Raw genomic sequence first — 17,918 nt, forward strand, 5'->3', positions numbered from 1 at the left:
CAGAGAAGGTTTAAAAGGTAGATTCTATGAAAATACTCGGAATTAAATAAAAATAACAATTTTGTTTTTCCTTTGACGTCACCCCCGTCGGATGGATTCCTTTTGTTTGTTTTAAGTTTATTTTATACAAAACTTTAGGTCTTTTATTTATCGATTAAGGCACTACGAAGTCTGCCGGGTCAGTTAGTTTAAAATAAAAATGTTAATGTAAAAAAAACACTCGACAACGTCTCCTTTTTGTTGTCCGAAGCTTAAATGACCGTCTTATTTACGAACTATTCTGCTATGTCTACACGTGTCGATATTACCCGTTCGCAATCTCGAATTGTGGAGTTTTGGCTTAGTTGACTTAGCTCCAGCCGCAGCCTGCGGCGTCGCTCCAGGCAACGGGAAAATGCAATTACACAAGCACTCAGCAAACGGCGCGGCACAGAGTAACAGAAACTGTTAAATCATCTGGACACATTTGTATATTTTCTACTCTACTAGATAAATGTTTTTATCGTAGGCGGTCAGAGGAAATTATGTTTTACGGCCGTTTATTGCTAAGTTGTTACCGGGCTCCATAAGTACAATAAGATGAATGTCGATGACTTGATTGAAATTAGGAACAGCGAACCCACTAATGAAAAGGAAGATTGCTTCGCGGCAAAATTAGTCAGTACAGAGGCTTTTGCGGTGAGCAGCGGCATGGCTATACCTCTGGCGTTGAAGATGAGTATGAGCCACGGCGACCATCCACCAATAAGGTGTGCCATGTACTGGGCTACCTACGAAGGCAATAAAAGGTCATTAATCCGGGCTAAAACATGGTTTCATAACGATATGTTAATTTATGCCTTTGTTGAAACAGCTTATTTACAGGAATGTAAATTTATTATAACAAATCCAAAGAATTTCTCGCCGGATTTTCTCGGTGGGTCACGTTTCCGATCCGGTGGTACATGCTGCGAAGCGCTGCTCATGCTCGGGCTAGTGTTAGCAAATTCGCCAGGCTGAGCCCCGTGAGTTCGCCTACACATTCGGTGAAGCTGATATAGCCATTTGAGGTTACCAGCACAGCTAGGCAAAAAAAAACATTGTAACATGCACACCTAAAATTTCCATATTTTCAACATTTCATAAATAATAATGCAGCAGGTTTTTATTTCAATTCTTTTTATTTTTGCAACGGAAATGTATGAATTTTTTGCGTAAAACGTACCAAGCTAGTATGACCACTAATGTAAATCGATACTATTAGATAGAGATAAACAGATGTATCTGTTTTATTATACATAAAACGTTTTAAGTGACAAAAAAATATTTTTTATTACATATAAAACGTATTGACTAATTCCAATTATTATTATGCTAGAAGTTCTGAAAATCATCTGAAACGCATAATACAAAATGTTAACAAACAGGTAAAACATTTTAATAAAAAGGTTTCATGATTGAAGAGTGAAATCAACATAATTTTACCATAAGTATTTGAACATAAAATATAGAATCAGAGAACCGATAGCAAATACGACAATTGTAACGAAAAATCTTTTCATGAAAAAGTATTTTCCTTTTTACAGTCCATTCGGAGCAAAGTTCACTCGTTTGTTGACATTCAATTTCTTTGAGTAACTTCGAATTCAAAATGTGCTAATGGACAACTGGGAATATGAAATAGAATTCTGAAAGGTCTTTGTTTTTCGGGAAATAAATGTTAGATACATTTTTGATTAAACACTTAATAAAATTGGTACGTCTTTTTATGATTACACAACACGAGTTGATGTTCGTCAATATATGTACATACATATTATGTCATCTTATTTTATGTATTGATTAATTCAGCGGTAAAGTTATCGTTATTAAGGTAGGAGTTGAGATAACACAGACGGAACGAAGCTAATTACAAATGCGGATTTCGTGGGATTATTCAACAAAGATTTAATTGATTGAACCATGGTTTTCGGTGAAAACTGAAAACTTGTGTAGGTAAAACAATTTTGTTTGGATAGTTTATACAGCCGTGGTCCAGTAAAGCCTCGATTCGGTAGTACAAACAAACGGGCCCGCTCCGTTTTAACATGTGTTTGAACAAGTAACGTCCGCAATTTTACCACGGTGAAGTCCGTGGTAAAATTGCGGACGTTACTCTACACCAGTCTTTCTCAAAATGGGCGATAACGCCCCCTTGGGGGCGTTTGAAACATACAGGGGGGCGTTAAAAGGCCCAGATAAAATGGGGGGCGTTGATGTGGGTTAGGGGGCCGATGTATAATTTGTAATTTCATTACCTTATATAGTATTTTAAATTTCATTAAAATTAAAACATTTTGAAATTGGAAATACCAGACTGGGTGTTAGATCCTTTTTCAAATGTTAACATAGCAGTATCAGCCCAGTTGGAAGAAGAACTTATAGAAAAGACAACGAACGAGAAAAAAAAAAAATGGCTACCAAAAATTTTGACTACAACAGTCAATTCCACAGTTGTTCCCTGGATTGTGGTCTATCGTTGAACGATTTTTGTTAGCATTCCCATCGTCATATTTGTGTGAACGTGGATTTAGCGCTGTGACAACGTTGCTTACTAAAAAGAGAAATCATTTGCAAGTTACCAAACGCGGCGACTTACCATTGTTTTTGAGTAAAATCGAACCTGATATCAACAAACTTATTAAATATCATCAAATTCATTCATCTCATTATATTAGTATAAAAACGAAAACAGACTACATAATATTTATATTTTTTCTTTTAATTTCATTAAAATATTTTATTAATATTATAAAGTTAGGTTTTATTTGCTCTCACTGGTAAAAAATTCTAGTTTAGAATGTGAGTTTAAACATCAGAATCGACTAATATAACTAAATTAATTAAAGTAAAGAAATTGTTGTTATTAAGTTTTAGGGGTGTATAAAAAATACAGGGTGCTGAAAAATAATTGATTTTCAAAGGGGGCGGTAAAAGAAATAAGTTTCATAATCACTGCTCTACACTGTTATTTCTGTATTTGGTGAAAACAAAATGTTCATTAAAAAAGAAAATAGTATCTGATTGTTTGTTTTAATTCGATAACTGACCGTTACTTTGTTAAAAGTGAATTTGTATAGATGGTTTTTCTTTTATTTATTCCTGAGAGGGGTGAACGACCTCACAGCCAACCTGATGTTTAATAGTTACTGGAACCCATATGCATTAACATCGTAAACCTTATTTCTATAGTACAATGGCTGCTCCACCCTTCAAACCAAAACGTAGTACTGCTTCGCGATAGAAAAATCCTAGGTGGGGGTACATGTGTGTGCTCAGACTGCCTACCATCCAAGAGAAATAGCTCATGAATATTACGATTTTTATTAATAAATTATTTCTATTTTAATTATTTGTATTTCATTATTTTTATTTTTTATTGCTCGGGCTATGTATACCAGCAACTCATTCAAATTGCTTCGATAAGTTTATATGAAATCAAAATCACTAAGTACAAATTGATTCCAGAAGATATTATTGTTAGGAAAGATGTAACTTCTATGAAACCTCGACGGTCGGCTAAATTCTTTTTTTATTCGATTTCTTAAAATAATCTCGGACGTAGTGATCGAAACTCAGAAATACACGCAATAAAATGTTTGTATTTATGAAAAGGAATATTGCTTCATTCTGCTACAAGTTTTATGAATAATCTTGAACAATAATGATTTAGCTAGAGTTATTACGCAACCAAACGCCAATGGTCCAATAAATAATAGTGTGTAATGTGCTGAATGCTTTTTCTATGTTTCATTGTTATTTTAACGTCGTCGTTCTAGTTTGTATGTATGTTTGTTTGTATTAGTTTTGAATAACTAATTAAAAAAAACACAAATTCCTTCAATTTGTACTATTTATTATACATTCGATTTTTTTTAAATTAAGTCGTTTTTTCAATACCCGTACAGTACTTGTTATGAACGTGAGCTGCGTAAAATAGTGAGTTACTTTATGAAATTGTTCTTAGAGTTCAAGGTCAAATGTTTGATAATACGGAAATATGTTTATAATTCTAACTTTTTATTTATTTATTTTTTATTGCTTTATGCTATATGTTTGGACGAGCTCACAGCCCACCTGGTGTTAAGTGGTTACTGGCCCATAGACATCTACAAGTTAAATGCGCCACCCACCTTGAGATAATAGTTCTCAGTATAGTTACAACGGCTACCTCACCCTTCAAACCGAAACGCATTACTGCTTCACGTTAGAAATAGGCAGGGTGGTGGTACCCACCCGTGCGGACTCCCAAAAGATCCTACCACCAGTAATTACGCAAATTATAATTTTGCGGATTTGATTTTTATTACACGATGTTATTCCTTCACCGTGGAAGTCAATCGTATTTGAGTTTTGATTTTTAATTTTTATTTGTTCGTCTTTATTTAGTGTATGTATAGCCTATGGATATAGATTATATAGATTGTATTTATTTACTTCGATTGACGTGAATCGTAGACATAATTAAAACTACTTCGTGTTTAGTATACGTACGTATTTTTAATCGTTTGAATTAAATACCCTAGATCGCTCATAATAACTCGGTAACTGTAACTAATAAGTTACAGTTACAGAGTGTCTAAATATTCTGTACTTACTACTAAATATTTCGTAGTGTTTATGTAATTGTAAATATTGTTCTACTGTAAATTCTGTTGGCAATTCTTGAACAAAGCTAATTTGAATACTAAAAAAACACGTTTCATAACCGAAGTATAAATTTAAATTATCGTATATTATCACCTATATTTTTTCCACTTATTAAAAAGGATGTGCTACACAATAGAAAAAAAGCGTTGTCATTATAAAAACTAATTACAAAAACGGGAAAAGTTATGCAGAGATCGCTCGCAAACTTCACGGAATTCGTTATGAAAACGGAATTCTTGTGGCTTCCACTGGACGACATGGGGTTTCAGCAGAACCACGCTACCTGCCAAACCGCGTAGGAACCAATCGATTTATTGCAGTAACGAAATTCTGATGTCAACTAACCACCAAGATAATGTGATTGAACACCGTACCATTTCCTTGTTTGCGGTTTAATCAAATATCTGATTTACGTGAATCAACTAGTAAAATTTCCTAAAATCGAGTTACATTAGCATAGTCGTTATCCTACTCTTGAAACTGAAGCGTTTAATTGGTTTGTAACAAAAAAAATCCGAAAAGTGTTAGGTACAATATGAGTTCACGGCGCGTCTTACAAATTGTTTTTTTTTTGGAAAATGTCGAAATCGGCTTTTGACAACGTTATTATAAAAAAAAGATGAAAGGCTGAAAAATATGGATCCTTTCAAGTATTTATTTTATTTATTTATTATAGAGCGCGTTGTTTTATATATTAGTATTTTGTTTAATGAAATTAAAGATATGGTAGGTTTCAAATTTTCAAGGTAGTTAAATGCCTAGCATTGAGAAAAGGGAAAACCAACGTTTATTGTTGACTATCTACAATTTTATATTTCGATAAATTTAATAATAATGTTGGGTTTTTGAAAATAAACACGCAATGCTGTTACATTGTTGGACGCACTGAAGTTGTAACTCTTGTGAGAAAATGATATACATAATATGTACATATATATATTTTTGCAATGAGCTTCGTTCCGTTTTCACTTCATCTGGACCTGTGTTTGTTTATTACTTCACGTTGCTCACAATTTTCACATTTTTAATTCCAAGCAGCCGCGGTGAAATCGAAGCTATTAACTAATTATAACAGAAATCTATCTCATAATCGTCTTAAGCGTATTGACCGTTTTAACGATAAAATGCACCTAAATGCTTATAGTGTTATAAATAAGTCTATTGATTTTTAGGGCAGTGCTTAATTAACCTGCGTACTGATCCACGTATCATATTCAATCAGCCTTCCCGCTAGCAACATTATTTGGTGACCCAAATCATGGATGGCACTGACCCTTCCATTTACCCACGTCCTATTTATGAGAGTGCCAATTTCGGTTAATAGATAGCACTCAAATTTCAGGCAGGTATTTACTTTGTTTCTTTCAATTTCTTTGGGATATTTTTGATAGTTATCGACATCATTATCGGTTGGTTGATCTTCATCGGTCCTTTATATTAACTAAACGATATAGAAGTTTAATAAAATAATTAAATGCGGGACAGTACAGAGTAAAGCAGAGTATGCTTTATAGCACCAATATAAATCAAAACAAGTGGAAAACATTAAAGACAAAAGTACAATGGGCGATCTTATCGCCAATGGAAATCTCTTCGAGACAACCATCTGATGAACGAAAATCACCTAAAAAAATCAATTAAGCGCTATGTACTTACTGATTGAAAAAAGAAAATAAATTATAAATCTATTGAAATATCAATAATTTGAACAATAATACTCGTAATTATATTCATCCCATAAAATTATTTAGGCCTTCGTATAGGAATACAAGTTATGGAGCATAAAAATAGAGAGAGAATGTATACTTTTTTTGGTTTCTGAAGATCACATTGAATCGTGATTCAATAGTTCGTAGGTTATTGACACGGTACTTAATAGAAAACTCTGTACTAGATTATATTGACAAATAAATGTTGTTGTGATTATTAACAAAGGTTCCTCTTAAGCACTTCCTTTAAAACAATACAATTCATTTTATTTTTATACTTGTTGTTTTTGCCGCGGTACTGTAGCATCTTTCTCTAGTATAATCATATCTTTATCGGGATGAATACGAAGTCGTCTCGTGTATTCCACTAGATCTTTTATAACAAGTTGAACATTCTGACGCGCAAAGTTATTTTCGTGCGTGAAGAATTTAGACGAACTGATGAAGGAAGTCTTATGTTGTGCTTTTCAGTAAAACACCTATTAGTATCAGCGTTCTTGAAACATAGTTCAAGAACTGATTTGCGACACGTTTGCACAATAGTGGTAGTCTAAATCTAAAAACGAACAGTAGTAAAATCTTACAACCCGTTGAGAAAATTTGATAGTAAAATCTATTTTATTTTAATTCCAGTATTTTCACTTATTCATTATTTGAGAGACAGACATAAAAGACATTACCGAGGAGCAAAGCGAGACCTAAAGGAAAATATTAGGCGTCTTGAAAAAATAACTATTTTCTCTTACTTTCCAAACATTATGTTAGTGGGTACATTGTATGGATGATTTATGAATGCCTTTACACTGAAATATTGATAGTAAAGTAAACACACTCGATCGGCCTTTACTATGATGACGCAGAGCCTCGCTATGCCGGACGAAGATAGATCGACCGATAGCCAACTCCGGGTTAACTCAAACAGAGGGATATGTAAGAAAAAGCATTGATTCTATTACTACATACCACACGCCTATTAGGTTTTTGAAGTTAAGTTTATTTGTCAGTCAGTTTACGTCTAGAGCATTAAAAAAAGCGTATTAATAGCCCATGTTATATCCATTAACTAACGATCAAAATGTGATGTGAAGTCAAAAAGTTACCTGATATGTGCTCAATTGTGCTTAGTTAGAGTTATTCGTCATAAAATCAGGTCAACATATCATGTTTCAAACTTTCGGGGAATTTCCAATATTTAGACATCACATTCAGTCAAGTTAGACAGTAAATAGTACCGTATATATTTATAGCACTATGTAAACACACGAGCGGTAGATACTATGATGAAAACAAGAAATTCACTATTTTCTAATGTTCAACTTGGAGTTTTCATTATCATAGCTCAAATATAGTGCACAATACTTTTTTTCTACTTTATTACCTAATTTGAGTTGTTTAATGTAATTATTAAATTAAATTAAATATAAAAATAAAAATTTGTGTCTTCGGTTCTCGTATATAATTAAAACCACTTTCACGATTTTATCTCGCTTTTTTTATTGTCATTATATTAATTCCAACATTTCGAATACATTCGTTTCTTGGGCACGACTACCAATCGTCGAAATAATATTAATTATAATGATTCCAAAAAAACGTGACGTAAACGTAGTTTTAATTATAGTGTAAATATATTACAGTGTGTCAGAGGAGCATTCCGGAAGCCGAAATGGTAACGACATGCTTTGTCAACATTAATTAAATAGATTAAGCAATGGTGGGTTTGATATTTCTGGTCGAAGAAAGAATGGAGAGTTGATTTTTAAATGCGTTACAATACGTCAATATACAAGAAACGCTATGTACCTACTGTTAAATTTGTTTTATTATTTCATTCAAATTGGTGAATCTAGTGCTAATTAGACTTTAGACTAATGTATTACATTTACTCTTTTGTTCATTATTGAGATTTTGGTTTGTAAAGGTGGGTAAAAACTGTTTCTATATATTTTTTAAATGTTAACTCTCTCTCTCTCTCGTTATTAACTACTACGTACGCATAATAAAAGAAAAGAAAATGGTACATAGCTGCTCTCGCTGTTTATACATTAATAGATTTGCAATTCGTTTTTTTTGTAATGTCATCGTATTAGAAGACACCAGCACTACCAACGGTCTCCGTTCTTGTTTACTTATTCACATATAATTTTGAATAAATCGAAATAATACGGCTCATATTAATATAGTTTTCAACAAAATTAAATTGAAAAGATCGACATTTATCTTAGAAAATGGTAGACTAAAGACGTCTGTTGTCGTTTCGAACGTTCACGCCGTCTGGGATTATGACGATCAAACGGAATTGACCTCGTTTCTTTTACTATTGTGATCATAAAACGTCGTGAAAGTGACGAATCCTCTAGAACGCTTTATGTACCGAAGCGAGGCTATGAATTACTATGGTTTTACTATACGTCTGAACTTTAGTGCTGCGGCTTGTCTGTGTCCACTTGTAACTACTTCCCATTAGATATACCGTCTGCAATCGATGGCAGTAACGAGGTGATCGATTTTAAAATCAAATTAAAAATTTAAACCCATTCCGGACGTTTTGCTGGTAGCATTTGTAGGCAACCTATTAGTGTGTATGTGATTAATTGGCACCAATAACTTACGTTCAACAGAAGAATAACCCAAATAATCCAAAGTAATTGCGTCTTTGAATTTTGATCCGAAGCTACCTGCCCAACCACTCTAGTGTGCTAATTGTAAAAAAAATGTTTCCTTCGATGGGAGGACGAGCTCACAGTCTAGATAATGCAAAGCGTCACCAGATTCCATAGACATCAACAACCTATCCGTACCAGCTCACAAGACGGAGAATTTTTACGGGTTATATTTTTACCACGCGATGTTATTCCTTAATTATGGAAATCATTTGTGAACATGTGTTAAGTAGGTACGAAGTTTATTGGTAAATCAGAAAAATTTGTACCTGCCTGCGGAATTCGAACACCGGTACAATCGCATCGTTCAATACGAATAAACCGGGAGTCCTATCGGTTAGGGCACGGCGACTTTATGTGATATTTTCATTCATGTGATAATGCAAGTTTTGTAGTATCATATTACTACGAGGAGAAGGTTTCTTCTGCTTGTAATTCTTTAAGTAAAGTTTGCCGTGGATGAACTCTGCTCGGTAGGAGATTCATTCAATGTGATGTCGGAAGGTAATGGATCTATCCATAGTGAATCGCAGATACTTGACTTTCTGGCCCAGGATATTGGGCAGAGCGGGTGATCGGGCTGGTGATATATTTGCGTCTGTAGATTTGTAGCTATTGCTATGATATTACCAATTTTTTTTCTTTTAGTAGGTATTCTTAATACCAATAACAAAGCAAAATAGAAAATGTAATTAATACATGGCATGAATCTAAGTCTGAAGGTGTCAGTGTTTACAGTCGTATTTCGAATATCGGACGAGCAATAGTAGTTTTAAATATTCGTTTTGGAAAATAGCTTGCCTGTTGCGTATACATACACATATAAAATATTTATTTCAACATAGTAAAAGTGATTTCTATTGTATTTTTTTTGTAATTGTGATACCAGTCACTTATTCAGGGATCATTTTCGAACAAAACCAGTTTGACAGTTATGTATAATCTTAGTTTAATTACGACACGAACATTTTTTTTTTATTCAATGGTTACTAATTAATAGGATTCTGTTGATGACGTTACTTGGACATTTATTTTATTGATTTATCAAGCGGCGAAACTTTAATTAGTCTTATGAAATCTTCTTGTTTTCAGATGAAAATTTAATCTACGAAAATGGGTCGCAACTCTGGCGGAGTCGACGCGAATGGCGAACTCCGGATTCTGCTGGTAGTGACGGTCGTGGTGGGGTTACTCCTCATGTTTTCATTGCTCATGTGTTACGCGTGCGTATTGAAGCGACTGTGCTGTGGCACGCCCAGGGAACGTGCTAAGAATGTTGCTTGTGGCAGAAGAACCGAAAGCTATCCTATGGGTGACGTCACTCTACTCTCCCAACCAACAGAAAGTGAAAGAGTCTAGATCGAAAAAGAAACATAAGTCCGGATAAGTGTGCTTAGTGCGAGTTTCTTAACGTTCTCGATAGCGTAAAAGTTAGCTCATATTTGTATGGAATGGAAACGTTTGCGTACGTTTGCCGTTAGGGGCGCTGTTCCAATTGCATACAATATTGACTTAACTTTTACGCTGTCGAACTAAGCACACAGGTTATGAAACCTTAAACTAAACATCAGATTAAAGTTTGCAATTCCCTATGTATTTAGACCTTTGACTCTGCCCTCTGTATCCCCCTTCATTGTGTTTAGATTTAGTCTTAAGGTTGTGAGAGTATTTTTTATCGCAACTGGCTGCCACCGCGTTAAAGTCACAACTGGAACTGCATCATTAGGGATATTCCAAGTTAGATTATCGTAATGCTACGAACCTTAAAGAACTGCGCTATTAAACGTTGATTTATGCGTTTGGCAAATCTAATCAAGACTATATGAAGGACACTGTATGCGTTAACATTATTTTAATAGTGTATTTAAATTTTGTAATCGAAAACGTTTGACTTTTTTTTTTGTATTTGGCAAATCTAGTCACAACTGTATGATGAATACTGTTTACGTTTATATTATATTAACAGTATGTTTAAATTTTGTAATAAGCATTTGTATATTTTAAATAATTAAAAATGTATATATCAACTGAAATATTTAATAACCCAAAGGCACATAATTGTATAATAAATAAATTAAAACAATTATATATGAAACAAGTTTAATATATTCAATAACATTGTTAATTTAAATATAGGTACTTATGTTACAAGGCACTCAAATTACATAAGATTTTGGATTGTTTCTTCGATCCATTTTACAGTATGACAAAATTGTGTAAACTTTGTTTACATTGTAGAGTAAGTATATCGAAACATTTCGATTTTTGCAAGCCGTAGACATAATAACTATCAAAACTACTTTAAGGTTTAATCTCGCGAATTTTTGTTGAAATTATAATAATATTATTTCTGTGAACACGCAAACTGTTAAATATTCGAAACATTGGAAATAATATAATGATTATAAAAAAGCGACATTAAACTGCACAAGTAGTTTTAATTATATCAAAACCTAATTCTCAAGCTTTATGAAATTGTCATTCTTTTTTTCAATGTGTTTTTGATAGATACTTTTATTGTGATTTATGGCATGCTCTCATTCGTTTTACGATACAATATAGACATCTTTGAAAACATCACGAGTGTTTCAATTTTATTTATGAGCCTATATGATGCGCGATGTGCGAGGGGTGTTCAATAAATTGTGAAAATGCGATACATTCTCCTATAACAAAAAAAAACAATAGATTTTCTTTTGTTTTTTTTTTAATAGAAGTCATCGATTTTAGTGGTGTCGGAAAGTATTCTTAAAATTGGATAAATTGAAGTTCGCGCGGTAAAAAAATATCGCTGTTTGAAAAATTTTACTACGGAGCTGGCATATCAAGATTTGAGAGCAACATTAGGAGTTCATGCTCCTCCGTATTCTACGGTTGCGCTTTGGTGTCAACTCAGCAAAGTTCAAGTGAGGAAGAACTTCCATTAACGACGTCCCCCGCACGGGACGCCCTACATCGGTAGTGACTGAAGAAATGATTTAAAAAAATGAAAAAAATGTCTTGGCGTATCGTCGTATTGCTGTTGTTTTATAGCAGAATATAAAAGTATGAAAAAAGTCTCAGCGCGCTGAATGACCGGAAAGCTGTCTGACGCGCAGAACCAAGCAAGAGTGAGTATTTCACAAAGCTGTTTGACTTTGTTGCTACAAGAACTTTACTGATTTTTGGCTCCATTCATACTATAGACGAAATATGGCTTCACCATTATTATCCGAAAAAAAAAAAAAAAAAAACAATCCACGACTTGGAAGAGACCAAAGCGATTCCATCAGCCGGTAAGATCGTGGGTTTTTTCTGGGACAGCCAAGTGGTGGTAATGATCGAATACCTTAATCATGGAGCCACTATTACGGAGACTTTGTACGCAGGACAAATGACAAAGTTGCGTGAGGAAATACGCAAGCAACCGCGTGGCAAACGCTAAAATTGCTTTGTTTCACTAATATAACACCCCGCGCATAAGTCCAGAGTTGCGATGGCTGCCATACAAGAAGCTGCCTTTGAATTGATGGAACATCCTCCATGTTCACCGGACCTAGGTTCTAGTGATTTCTACGTATTTTCGCGGTTAAAGGAACATCTCAGGGGTCATAAATTTGAAGATGATGACGCAATAGTCGCCGCGGTAGACGGTTTCCTAAGGGTTCAAGAAGTTTGTTTTTGAAATGGAAATTTTAGTTTTAGAAAAAAGGTATAAAAAGTGTATCTAAAAACTATACCTGTGTATCTAAAAGGTGACTACGTCGAAATATAATATTATGAAGTTAAATAAGAGATAATTGCGTCATACTCTAATCACTTTTTAATGAACACTCCTAGTATTGTGCTACTAAAATAAATTTGATAACTCAAGAATAATCGCGGTAATGCAGAAACAAAATAATAAGTAGAATAAAACGTTAATTGGCAAAATTATTATTCTAGTACATTTTTTTTTTGAGGTTACTCAAACTGCTGTGATATATTTTGAAAATATATTTGTTATTTAAAGTGTGTAGTTCTGATCTCTCAGCACACCGTGTACCATAGTCCTCAAGGATTGTGGTTTGCAATATTCTTCCAGCCAATTGAAGACACCCGCTGAGAACTCAGCGAAGTCGTTTGTCGGTACAGATTCAAATGATTCAAACAGCTTGTCCATTATACCCTGAAACTAAATTTTAATAAAGTTTGTGTTGTTCAAATATTAGTGTCTTTTAATTTTTTATCGAAGAGGATCAATATACAAGGACTACCTATAGCATTAAAGGCACTTTTACTGGTTTAATCTCTTGTATCCTTGGTGAATCATGTATAGCAAAAAAAAAATTTTTTATTATCGCTTAGGTGCGTGGACGAGCTCACGGCCCACCCGGTGTTAGGTGGTTACCGGAGCCCATAAACATCTACAACGTAAATGCCGCCACCTAGCTAAATATATAAGTTCTAAGGTCTCAATGTAGTTACAACGGCTCCCCACCCTTGAAACCGAAACGCATTACTGCTTCACGGCAGAAATAGGCATAGGCGCCTACCCATGCGGACTCACAAGAGGTCCTACCACCAGTATTTGATATTAGATCAATTGTATTCTGATTATTTAAATATATATAGATTCCTAAATACATATTACAATACAATCATATTGTTTTATCTGAAATACCTAACTGTATTTTGTGAAAAGTATAATGCTCAGAATAGCAAGTTCTGATGAGATTAATATTGATTATATTATTTTCGTTAACTAACAACGCTTTAATGTTTGATTGAATCAAATTAATTCACAAATGATGTCATTTGGATGTTGAAACTATGCCAAGGGGCAAGAGGGCATGAAACTCCGGAAATTATATGATAGTTAAAACCTATGATTTGTGTTCACTTGAAATGAATTTAGTGTGCACTTAAGTGTACAATATACTATTACAGGAAGCTTTTTTCACAGGTACCTAAGTAACAAGGTAGGTAAATAGAGCAAAATTCACCCAAATGCTTGTTTAAATGATACACTAGACATATTCCGCAGTTACACACATATTTAATTATGGGCCTTAACATTCTAAATAAGTAGGTTATCTAATACAGAAAATTATATTGTAATCACAGTGGTGACTCTTAAGATAAATTTATAGCAATAAGCAAGTTTTATCAAAGCAATCTCAAATGAAATATGGGAATTATCCTTTCTTCTTCAAAGCCATAATAATAAACTTAAAAATATTGTAATAGGTACCTAAACTTTAAATAGGGTCTTTGTGTGTAAATAAATGCATCCATAACTATTTTTGTTTTGTAACTTATATTATAATTATATATAATGGAAAAATCCATTTTGAAGAGAATTAGCGTAAGATACGTTTTTAGTAGTAATCTGCTTCACACAAAGAATATCTATAACAAATATAAAGTCTATTGGACAGGTAGATTCAGAGATCTCATCATCTCAATAAAATTAAATGACTTATAGTCTCACGGGTTTTCTTAAAAAAGTTATATACATACATACCACTTGAAATTTGTCTTGGTCCGTCAGCCTTTGCTCATTCAGACCAGGTACGGAATGTTGAGCTTTAACAATTTGTTCATAATTTGCTTGCATTATACGAAGAGCGACAACATCTTTACGCAATGCATTGCGCTCTTCTTCCTGTCTACGACGCTGTTGTAACAAATACTGGATGTAGTCAATTGATTTCTGAAGGACCTGCAAGTTAGGTTAACTTATTAAGAAGTGTAAGCTTTTTTTTTTCCAGAGTTTAAAATTATAGACAGGATAGTAATAGTTACATGTAATAATCAAAAGAAGCAAATATTAAAAAAATATGGTTTGTATGTTACTTGAACAATGCTGATATTTTATAATTTGGTTTATCTGATTGAGGAAGGATGATTTTTTACACACACAGTTACAATGGTGTTGCCCAATTTCACTGAGTAATACATCAATGGTGCATGCAGGCTTTTTTTTTTTTTTATAGTTAGTTAATAGTTCAAAAACTGTTTAACTGTAATATGTTTACATTTAACAAGCTATCTATTTTATTTACTTTGTCTGTTTATTAATTTAAGTGATTACAGCAGTTTTTGTACAAGCATTTAGGTAAAAATCAGTCTCAATTGATAATCCAGCCCAAAATAAATAAAATAACTAAAAACAGAACAAATTAAAGTGAACAAGCACTTTTAAGGTTTATTGATTAATTGATATTATGGACCATATGGTGTTATGAAGAATCTGGAGCTTGAGTCATAAGGTTTAAGTCTCAATTGCTTAGTATAACAGCTTTTCTACCTTTCAAACTAGACTGCTCTGTTATGGAAAAACGGCAGGAACGGCAGTTAATGAGAGTAGGTGTTCGTACTACGCTGGTTTAATAGATACTCGGAGAAAATATACAACAAATAGGCAAATACCACACAGCCAGAGTTTGAATAACAGGTTAAAAAGCTTGTATACCAATATTATCCTTTCTAAAAATTTACTTCAATTATAACCTTTAAGCTACGTTTAAGGTTAAGACACAATTATTAATGAAGTTAGAATGCTGCCACCCATTGTGAGATAGAAGTTTCTAATTATTTTTTAAGATAATCTGGGATAGCTATGATCACATTATATAATAATAAATATTTGCGCAGCAGTCCTCAACTATAATAAATATCATTATTTGTGATAACACAGCCCTAACATATCTGAATGATAAAGTCTACAAGGTTGTTCAAATTTCATAAAATTGATAACCTCTTATTTACACATTTAACAATTAATTTGATAAGAAACTTAACATACTGCAGCTTTGCTTGGTTTGTAGCCAGACGCATCACTCTGCTGACAAGTAGGCACAAGGTCTTGGAGTGAATCATAGCCTTTCTTAATTGCATCTCTTCTTTTCTGCTCTGCCTGAAAAATGTAAAAGTTAGATAAAGACTATTATAAAACCAGTATTTTAAATTAAAATAAAACTATCAGTTCTTGTTCTTTGAGTGCCCAAAATGCACCCACAGGAAGAAGTACTCCTGATACCTAATAGTTAATAACAATTATGTATTAACATAGAGAGAATATGAAAATAGCCCAAAGAAAATATATAGGAAAGTCTACTGAGTATATTAAGCCAATTCTTTTTTTTTGTTTAGTGATAGTGTTTACTTTCACATTCAACAAGTGTGCATTGCTACAAAAACTATCATTTCCATTTAGTAAAAGATTAATAATCTGTATTATAAATTCAGTAGTCCATTTAATTTTTGTTAAATCATCTCTTAATAGCAGTGATTAGGTGATATTACTAACCTGTGTGTGAGCTTCCCTTCTTCTCTCTTTGAAACTGAGTGCAGATGCCTTGTTGTCACCACTGTCATCTTCATCCTCTATACAAAATAATAACATTCACAGTAGGTACAAATATATTTCATCCATTTGTTATCAATGAGTGCGAAACGAAAATACAAATATGTCGCTTAAACAAAAATATGTAAAACAAGTTTTAGAAAAAGTCATTACCTGTGTTTTGATTTGAGGAGGACGGCGTTTGATGTATGTTTTGAATAGATCCGCTACTGCCACAACGAGGATACATATTGGGATATTAATTGTTATAATGAAACTTTAATAAAATAAAACATTACATTAATGCGATCTTTCACTTTTCGGAGTTCATGGTGCCTTGTTCCATTATTTCTATGTAGGGTATGAAGAATACATTGATAACATTATAAATATAAGATAGTCTTGGACAAGTACTTCATGACCCGAATTAAATCACTTTTGAACCATGTGGTTACGTAACATTTACGTAACGTAATACTAAAATCAAATTTCAAATTACTGATAACTAAAATACAGTATTATTTCCGACTTTTGGTACAATTACGTACATAAGTACCTACATAGGTAGGTACGAGAATTACGTTTAAAATTATTTTTTTAAGGGATTTTATGACCTGGTAACTAAGACCTTTAGGTCATGTCTTACTTTACTTTATATTCTTATTTTTATGAAAAATGATAATATGGAGTGAAATGAAATTAAGATGATTAATTTGAGACGTTAATCAACTGGGATGAAATGAAATAAAATAAGATGATATGGGTTGAAATATAATCTCAGTAAAATGGTGGTCATTTACTGAGATTTTTTCAGTGGACATTTTGGAGGATCTCGAGAAGTTGCGTCCGGCGGCTTTGTTTCGTTTTCCCACATTTGTGCACTTTCATAGATATTGAACAGTTAATAAACCACCGTTATTACACATTTAAATCTTAAGAAACACTAAATAGACAAAATGAATCAAATCACACAACTTCACTCCTCGCATTCCCGCCAAAAAGTCAACGTTTAAAATATTTATGTCACAGCACAGATGACTGTCAACGTCAACATTTTCTTTTTTCAATATGGCAATCGACTGCTCATGATGCCAGTTCTGCAAGCAACAGAAAATACACATATGAGTAATTTTAATTTAATCAAGCTTATAAAATCTTCAAAATTATGCATAAATTAATGTTGTAGTAGTGCTAGTTATATTTATTTATTTATTATTATATATTATAAAGGGTGTCCTAGAAAGGGCTTAAAAAGCCAAAAGTTCTAGGCAGTGTTTCTCAAAAATTAACATGTGATATCAGTTTATTAAATAAACACATACTGACGACAGTCACAACATACAGAGTTCTTACGAGTTAAATTTCGTCTTACATCTTTTTTATTGAATTAGTAGAATCTAACTCCAATCGAAGTTACTGGCGTGCTTAGCGTGCGTGTTGAATGATGGGCACTAATTCTTGTTTCAAACAGGATAGGAGGCCCAGGATTTGTCCTTCATATGTCAAAGCTGTTTATTCACATAATAATATCAAAGAATGAGTTCCGCTGCGATAACAACATAGCATCAG

At 33.2% G+C, this 17,918-nt stretch overlaps 1 protein-coding gene and 1 long non-coding RNA gene across 3 annotated transcripts in view; one reads left to right on the plus strand and one right to left on the minus strand.

Moving 5' to 3' along the window:
* The window catches only part of LOC119628910 (uncharacterized), a 25,780-nt gene extending 12,554 nt beyond the window's left edge, over nucleotides 1-13,226 (plus strand). The window contains exon 2 of the long non-coding RNA XR_009973810.1: nucleotides 10,133-13,226. This is a non-coding gene — a long non-coding RNA (uncharacterized LOC119628910). The remainder of the gene's footprint in view (nucleotides 1-10,132) is intronic.
* Nucleotides 11,124-17,348, minus strand: LOC101741000 (max-like protein X). 2 transcript variants are annotated; one of them, XM_004925154.5, is made up of 5 exons: nucleotides 16,524-17,348; nucleotides 16,314-16,390; nucleotides 15,810-15,920; nucleotides 14,526-14,723; nucleotides 11,124-13,187 (listed from the first exon to the last, which is right to left on the minus strand). In XM_004925154.5, the coding sequence occupies exons 1-5, from the start codon at nucleotides 16,597-16,599 to the stop codon at nucleotides 13,026-13,028; spliced, it is 624 nt and encodes a 207-aa protein (XP_004925211.1). In that variant the 5' UTR covers nucleotides 16,600-17,348; the 3' UTR covers nucleotides 11,124-13,025. The 2 variants fall into 2 exon arrangements, with proteins under 2 accessions (XP_004925211.1, XP_004925210.1); XM_004925153.5 differs by having other exon boundaries at nucleotides 11,124-13,193.
* Nucleotides 17,349-17,918: the final 570 nt, after the last annotated feature.

This window comes from Bombyx mori, chromosome 9 (assembly GCF_030269925.1).
Source record: "Bombyx mori chromosome 9, ASM3026992v2".
Lineage (NCBI taxonomy): Eukaryota > Metazoa > Arthropoda > Insecta > Lepidoptera > Bombycidae > Bombyx > Bombyx mori.

Excerpts from the sequence above, each read along its gene's own strand:
- LOC101741000 (XM_004925153.5), bottom strand. The coding sequence starts at position 16,599 with ATGTATCCTCGTTGTGGCAGTAGCGGATCTATTCAAAACATACATCAA. Across the intron at positions 14,724-15,809 it reads ACAAACCAAGCAAAGCTGCA|GTCCTTCAGAAATCAATTGA; the intron begins GTATGTTAAGTT and ends CCTAACTTGCAG. Across the intron at positions 13,194-14,525 it reads ACCAAGACAAATTTCAAGTG|TTTCAGGGTATAATGGACAA; the intron begins GTATGTATGTAT and ends ATTAAAATTTAG.